This window comes from Rhinolophus ferrumequinum, chromosome 18 (assembly GCF_004115265.2).
Source record: "Rhinolophus ferrumequinum isolate MPI-CBG mRhiFer1 chromosome 18, mRhiFer1_v1.p, whole genome shotgun sequence".
NCBI lineage: Eukaryota > Metazoa > Chordata > Mammalia > Chiroptera > Rhinolophidae > Rhinolophus > Rhinolophus ferrumequinum.
The window spans coordinates 41,717,907-41,726,558 of NC_046301.1; the positions used below are offsets into that span (position 1 = coordinate 41,717,907).

General features: G+C 38.0%; 1 protein-coding gene across 1 annotated transcript; it reads left to right on the plus strand.

Moving 5' to 3' along the window:
• The first annotated feature begins 3,680 nt into the window (after positions 1–3,680).
• Positions 3,681–6,765, plus strand: GNRH1 (gonadotropin releasing hormone 1). Its single transcript, XM_033135299.1, has 3 exons — positions 3,681–3,827; positions 5,363–5,458; positions 6,640–6,765. The coding sequence occupies exons 1-3, from the start codon at positions 3,687–3,689 to the stop codon at positions 6,679–6,681; spliced, it is 279 nt and encodes a 92-aa protein (XP_032991190.1). The 5' UTR covers positions 3,681–3,686; the 3' UTR covers positions 6,682–6,765.
• The last annotated feature ends 1,887 nt before the right edge of the window (positions 6,766–8,652 follow it).

The following is an 8,652-nucleotide window of genomic DNA, read 5'->3' on the forward strand; positions in this document are numbered from 1 at the left end:
CTAAGAAGAAAGGCAGTTATTTTCCTTACAAAGCAGCTTATCCAAGGATTAATTTTCTGAAACCCTTTCACAACGTTAAATATGTCAGCAGGACTTTGCAAATTCTTCCTGCTGAGATTGCACATTAGGGGAGAAAAAAGAGGTTTATGTCTGTCATTCAGCAAGATCACTAAATCATTACTGTTGCATTTAAAAATTTTTAAGGTGTTCCTTTTCATGCTGAAAATGAAGGCATTTCCATTTCCCCTCTAAAGCCATACTTTACAATTTAGGAAACTTTTAAATTTAGAAAAAATTGGATAACTAAAACCTAATTATTTAAACAATTCAGCTTCATGGTAAATTGATCTATCCTTGGAACTATGGAAAGATTCAGAGTTTGTCACCAAACATCAAAATTTTGTCCACTGTATATCTGATACCCCATTTGGTGCTGTAGAAAATGAAACAAATGTGGCCCTTGCGCTTCGAATCTATGTGACCTACAACACTAATGCAGACTTAGAGGGCTTAGAGCACACCGAATGAATTCATAGGTCATGTGGCTGTATTCATCCAAAAATTTGAAAGCACTCAAAAATTTAATACCAACTGAGAGAAATAACTCACAAGAAATCTAGTGATGCTTAACCAGAGCTCAGTGATTGTTAACCTGACAATAAGGGTCCCAAGTCTTAACTCTGAATTCATTAGCCCTCATCAAAGACCACATCTACTTCAGCAACAGTGTTAGAAGCGTATCTCTTTCATCAAACAGGAAATCCATTGGCCAATTTAAATGGACGCTATTAAAATATCATGAATTTTCGTTTAAAAACTGCCTCTCACTACCTTTCTATTATAGCAAGATGAAATTCCACTTCTTCATGTCAAAATGGCACTTAAATTATTCGAAGTGTGTAAATTAAATAATTTAAATAATTTAAAATAATTTAAACATAAACGAAGGTTTTATGTTTCCATTCCCTTCTAGTTGCAGTTACACTTTAAAGTTTACCCCTTTCTCTATCCTGTTAAGAAGATCTGACACCCTCCAGAGAAATGGCTGGGAAAAGCAAGGGAATTTATTTGGGCAAGACACCATTGCTCTTTACTCTGAAATTCTTGCAAACGTCACTTCCAGAGGACACTGGGCAATGACTGATTGGTTTCGCATCCTACCTCAGGAGAAACTGCCATCCAGCTCTAAAATAACCAAACATCCAATTGTTTTTACCATTTTAGTACTTATCTAACATAATACAGCCAATTGTACATGAAGTTTTAATTCTATTTCAGATTAAACATATGTTTAATGCAGAAATAGAGGAAGTATTGGGCTTAATCTGGTTAAAAGATCCTTACTTTCCATTCATTCATTCTATACTTAACATTCATTCATAGCTACACTTATGGAATGCTGACTAAATGCTACAAATTTATTAACATGTTTAAATAAGATGGAATCCTTGACTTAATCATGAGATACTGCCCAGTGTTAAACTAGGGAAAAACAATTAGGTATTCAAATAAATGTAATAAAGATGAATGGTTCCCTCTCTTTTAAATACCGTGTTTCCCCGAAAATAAGACCTAGCTGGACCATGAGCTCTAATGTGTCTTTTGGAGCAAAAATTGATATAAGACCCGGTCTTATTTTACTATACTATAAGACCAGGTATAACATAATATAATATAATATAATATAATATAATATAATATAATATAATATAATATATAATAATCTATAATATATTATCACATAATATATAATAATAGAATATACTGGGTCTTATAATATAATACCGGGTCTTATATTAATTTTTGCTCCAAAAGACATATTAGAGCTGATGGTCCGGCTGGGTCTTATTTTCAGGGAAACAGGGCAATTGTACTGTGTAAGTAACATATCCAAGCGCTCGCTGCTGGGTTGGAACATGTCTACAAAATTTGGATAATGATATCCACTTTGCAGGACTGTTCATAATGAGTGAGGTTGGTCTTATTTACATGCCAGATAACTATTATTTGTCTTTGGGCCCCCACTGCCTTTAGTACAATGATTTGCATATTTTAACTCAATAAGCATCGACTAAAATGAGTCCAACTGTTGCCCTAAGTCGGCTCTAGATGGCCTTGTGTTTAGTGTATTCTAACTATAATGTTTCTCCTTACCTTTTCAAAGCTATAGAAGACTTTTTCAAGATAAGTCAAGGACAGAGCCTGGTGGGTTTGAGATGGGAATTTTCAAACTCACATGATAATCTTAGGATCCTCTATTGTCTTGGTTTAGTGCCAATAATCCCTAGTTATTATTTACATATTAGCACCTTCTACAAATGAGGAGTCTAAGAGCTGAGACCAGCTCCCAGGCATCCTGACTCTACAATTACTACATGGCCTCCTTTGTGAAAGTTTTTATGTGTGCTTTTAACATCACTTAATCTAAGACAGCTATTTTCCTTGAACTCTTGATCGGCCTGCCAGTTTCCTCAAGGGAAGCCAATCCAGCTAGATTTTAATCTCTTTGCATTGTGGCCTTAGCTATAAAAGTCTTAGCAGATGTTTTAATGGCCAAGATTTAAGTAAATTTAACAGATAGGCCAGTGGGTGTTCTAATTACATACACCATTAAAGGGCTTTATGTGAGGATTTTAAAAATTACTATGAAAAGAATAGTCCACATGCAGTACAATTTACCAGCGGGAAAGATTGCAGTGTCCTAGAAAAGTTTCATATAAAAAGGAATCAAGGAAAATGAAAATGCACAGCGTTCAACAGACTCGAAAGGAAGCGTGGCATTCTCTTGGCTCTTTGCTCTCCAACAGGTAAAATGCTTTGTATTTCTAGCACTTGTTTTCTAGATTGTATACTATTGTCTGTCTGTAGGGCATTTTACACCCTGAGGGCTGTCCAGGTATGAGGGTGTCTAACGAGATCTTGATCTTCACTGTCCTAGATACCCCTGGCCACAGAGATCCAGCCTTTGGGGAACTGCAACAACTCATCCACCAGTATTTGATTTTGTCTTTAGCCTCTTCCCATCAAATGCAAATTAATTTGTAGGCTCTCTGTGAGAATTCCACATGTCATTAGATAACTGGAGGCTGCCTTGGCTAGAGAGGCATCTGGTCTGGGCCTAAGTGATTTGAAAAGTGTTGAGTTCTCTCTCCTTCTTACCGATGGTCCAGCCAGCACTAATGAGTGGAAGATGAGAGGACAGATACTCAGCAAAATGTCCCACATTAGTACCACAGTGTGGCCATTTAATGTCAAGCAACTTTCTCTCAGCCAGAAATTCTTAGTAGGAGCTACTTAGCAGAGCGCTGGCCCAATTCCCTTTATCTCAGGAATGGTACAATTGAAAACCAATCACAGAGGGGACAATGTTAAGACAAAAAGATGAACTTCATCCGGGAGCAATCATGGAGTTTAGATCACGAAATAATGAAAAATAGAATACTTTTAGTTCCAAAAGTACTAAACATGTGAGTTTTAAAGTACTGTTTTTGTCCCCAATGGCTACGAAATTCAAAGCAAGCAAGTGGGTGGTATATTTCTATGTCTGTGTGTGAAAACTGTAGGTGACACCTACCTCCATCTTCTATAGCATTCGTGGCACAAATGTCAGGCCTTTCATCAGAGGTCTTTACCTTTTGCATAACCCCGTCTGAGTCTATGTTGATTGTTCATTGATATTCCTTAGAATGCAGCCAATTCCAAAACTTTTAGCTGGACTTATTCTGCTGGCGTTATGTGTGGTGGGCTGCTCCAGCCAGCACTGGTCCTATGGATTGCGCCCTGGAGGAAAGAGAAATGCAGAAAATTTGGTTGACTCTTTCAAAGAGGTAAGTCTCTCTCAGCTTCAAAATAAGACGTGGCTTATTTGGTTCAATGTATCTATCCTAATAGTCTGTGTACATCCCAATAGTGCTACTGTAGGCCTCACCCTAGGGATTCCGGGGGTGTTAAGACACTTAGGAAGTAAATTCCTGCTTTCAGTTCAGCTAGGGATTAATGAGGCAAAGAAGAGGAACGATTTCAAGAGAATTCAGCAACAAGTGCAAAACAGTGACTTGTACTCTGAGCATATAGAATTGCCAAAGGAATTAGAAGCCATGCGTTGGAGCCAGGGTCTCTAGAGCAAGATGACTCTAGGATTTGGATGGAAAACCTGAGACTTTCTGCTTTTTTTTCTTTTTATCTTTTAAAAATATCTATGATATGAGAGGTCAGCGGTAAATTTTATAACTTATAAGTGTCCTTATCAAGGGTGCATGCTCTCTAATTTCTTTTATATATAGCAAAGAAGTTGGAGGTCACTAGAGTAGAGGAGTTAGCAAGCCCAAGGACACAAAATAAATACTGGAAAATACGCTGGATTTGACTTCATATAAATTAGATTTCAGTACTAGTACTAGCACTAACAGAGGTACTTGGTTTTTTTATCTGGAAAATGCAACTTCTTGGGATGATATAAGGATTACATGAGAGAGGCCGTATATGTTAGCTGGTCAATCCAAAAAAATGTTAGTGGATTAATAAAAGCCTGTTTCTGTTATTGGTTTTTTAAGTTGCTGGGAAACAAACCAGGCCCTAAAGAGTGAGTGAATATGGGCTGGAACACTTAATATAGGCCCAACAATGGGAAACTTAGCTAGAGAAACCTAAAACCATTTAGTTTTCATTGGAATGAAATCTCTCCTTTTGGAGAAATAATAAAAATTATTTAGTATGAAATAAGAAGCCCCAGAATTTGAAGTCTCCTTTCCACAGATTATCCACAGATTATATGTGAAGCAACTCTCATTTAACTATGACATACTTACTCTGTTTCCCCGAAAATAACACCTAGCCGGACAATCAGCTCTAATGGGTCTTTTGGAGCAAAAATTAATATAAGACTCGGTATTATATTATATTGTATTATATTATATCATATCGTATAAGACCCGGTCTTATATTATAGTAAAATAAGAGGTCTTATATTAATTTTTGTTCCAAAAGACCCATTAGAGCTGATTGTCCAGCTAGGCCTTATTTTCAGGGAAACTAGAAAATAAAAATCAACACTATTCATAATTATAAGCTCTTGTATTTTTTGTATACTGTCCCCTCATGAGGTTAGAAGTACTTCATTCTCATCATCACTAGAGAGAAAATATCATCTGTCCTTACTATCACCATTACCTCCAGAACCCTATACCAATCAGTAAACATGGCTGACGGTGGATTTATGTCCTTAAAATCGCCATCCCATTCCTGCAGCTTTCTCAGTCCCACATCCACCTTGACTTCGTGTTCTACAGATGATTTTTGATGGAAATGAAAAATACCATTTTATTTCATCTCCATCTCCAAAAATCATATTGTTTTTCTTCAGATAGCCCAAGAGGTTGATCAACTAGAAGAACCTCAGCGCTTCGAATGTACCATTCACCAGCCACACTCTGCCCTCAGGGACCTGAAAGGAGCTCTGGTGAGTTACAGTGATAACATGGAGCTTTAGAGATGGAATGGCCCTTGGGTACCTCCTCTTAGGGTGTCAGGTGTCTGCTTAGGGCAACCACCTCTCAGCCACTGGAAGCCTCCCTTCCTGACCGCCTTATTCTTCCTGTGGTGAATCCTTCACTATCGCACAACACCCCCTAGTGGTTAGACAGCACTAACGAATTGAATTCACCCTGTAACCTTTATCTGCTCATGTTGGTTCTCGCCTTTGGGACGACAGACAAAACTTTTCTTCCCACTGCTCCTTGTCAGTTCTTCAAGAAGGTTCATCAACGCCCCATTTCTTCTCTAGGTAATCCATACCTCTCCACCGATTCTTCAGTTGTTCTTGATATGACATGGTTTTCCCTGGGAAATGTAGAAATCAAAAACGGTGCTCTAGGTTATTTTCATTTTCCCTTTGGAATAAAACATTTCAAACTAGTAAATATGTAATTCAGAGTCACATATTTGATTTCCAGTTTTCAGATTGGACTATAACGATCTCCAAATTAAAACCAAAACTGGAAATCTAGTAATCCAATGTAAGCTTTTGATTTTTTAAAAAAGTATAAAGAGAACTGAGTATGTTAACTGAATCTTGAGTTCAATGTTGGCATTCTCTGAGCTCCACGGCCCACTTATTTGTGGAAGTTAGACAGCATTGCAGTTAATTCTGGCATGTCCAGGAGCAGGGAAAGCCTGAATAAATCATATCTGAAGATCAGCTATAATTCTCATTTTCTCCAGTGACTTGAACGTTGATACCCGTAGGACAAAGAAAAAAAAGCAGACATCTTTATTTCCTTTCTTTTTCCAATCCTGCTTACTGCATGATAAAAGTAATAGCAAGCAGTAGAAATTTCCCAAACATAACTTCAGAAAGAAGGAATCGAGGCAAAACCTAGGTTAATAGCAAACTGAGAGATCAGACCTTTCTTGCACCTCCTTCCTCGTATCCTATACTTAAATGATTAATGTAGATTTTATGTTTGTTATAAACAACTTTAAAAGACATGATTGTGTATCTCTTTGGTACTGTCTAGTGCACAAAAGCAAATGGATCTATTCTTTCTAGACTGATATTTTAGAAATTAACATATCCAAAACATCAGGAAATTCAGTTAGTAAAATCAACCTTGATATATTTGTTACTCACATATTTTTCAGGAAAATCTGATTGAAGAAGAAACTGGACAGAAGAAGATTTAAATCCACTGGGCCAGAAGGATTGACAATACTTAAGAAGTAGAATTCTGACTCTGTGACCCATTTAATATCTCTCTGTAAATGGTGTGAATTTCTTCCGCCAAGTTGCACATAATTTGTAAAAAAGTAGCGTTGTGAATAAAGTGGCATAAATGTTGTCTTTCTCTCAGATCTCTGGTTGGGGAGAGACACCGTAAGCCCAGCAAGGGGAGCCCTCCAAGTGTGTGTACAGGAGCGGATGGGAAGAGAGAGAACACAGTCACCCCTATTGCTGCCTACAAGCATTTAGCTCGTGGCTACACCCACATGGACAACAGTCCCACATGGATCTGGGCCAAAAACGCTGATTCAGCTCTAGTTTTCTATGGGATTGTAGCTTTATTTTTGACCACACCTTACAGGAGTTAGATGGGGCCATGGCCGAGGCTTCCTCCCCAGATTGTCACCCATCCCTTTGAAAGTCAACCGGAACCTAAGAGAGATGGAGGGTCAAGGCCTCACTGGGTTCCTAGTCCAAAGCTTCTTCTGGGTCCACGTGGTCCTTCAAAGTTCACCAGAGCGAGTGGTGCACACTGAGTTTGGGGACCAAGGCCTAAACATAACAGTGTTCACCTGCCTGATCTTTTTGGTATTTCTCTTGAGAAATGCTATGGAGTGTACAGTCAGCGGAACACAGGATTCAGGTGTTGCTATGCCCCCTGATCAGATAACATGGCGACCATTCATTCTCCACAAAGAAGAGTGTCAGATTTGTGCGAGACATATGCATCAATATTTTCATTAACCCTCCTAAAGACCGAGGAAAGTACATATTATTGTTTTCCCTTTGAAATGAGGAAACTGGGAGTTTGAGAGTTTGAGAGACCTATCCAGGTGTGTCAGGTTCCATGGTCAGTGCTCCTACCGTGTTTCTCCGAAAATAAGACCTACCCCCAAAATAAGCCCCAGTTAAGATCGTCAGCCAGATGGAAGCATTTCGTGCGTTATGATGATGTTCCAGAAGAAGATGACATGACTGTAATTGAATAAATGTAGACTGTTGTACATGAAAAACTAAGACATCCCCTGCAAATATGCCCTAATGTGTCTTTTGGAGCAAAAATTAATGTAAGACCCAGTCTTATTTTCGGAGAAACATGGTATATGATGAGCAGTCAATGGAATTGGACTTTGGAAGCTCGGTAATTTCTTTAATTAGAACTGAGACAGGATACTGGGGTTCATGTGTCAGTTAGTATAGAGGTCCCAGACACCATGATACTAACATTCTCATTTATCCTTATAACTTTCCAGTGACTATGAGACCATTTGGAAAACTCAAATTTCAGATAACTTGTCTCATGTCACAGCAACAAATTGTGCCTGTATTCACATGGCAAAGGTCTAGACCCTTTTTTCCTCTTTTAATCAAAGGGGTGGAACCTTCTTCCTCTGCTCCCCAGCACCATAGCTCTAAAAAGGGCAAGACCTATACTAAGGAATTTGAACAGGGGTCAGAAACATTCCAAGGAGAGAAAACCCTCCCTTTTAAATACAAATATTTGCTACCATACAATGCTAGATTTCCCAAATGTCTCCACTTGAGGTATCTCTACAACGGAATCCGAGAACTTCTTCACTCCAACATTCATAAGATTAGGCAGTCATCAGGACCACAGTCTACTTTATGGAACAAAAGGCAAAATTGCATGATTTCGTTGATCAATACATATCAGGCAAGATGAGAGGCTTCCAGCTGTCAATCACTAATATGTGTGTGTGTGTATATATATACACACATATATAAACATATATATGTGTGTATATATATACACACACACACATATATATTTATACAAATATGTATATTTTTTACAAAACCAGTATCATTTACAATCTCTACATTAATTAAAATATTATACAAAGATGGCAATATACTCACTTATTTTATACATCCTGTTTGGGGTCTCAGGTTTCCTTTGCCAAACCTTGTCT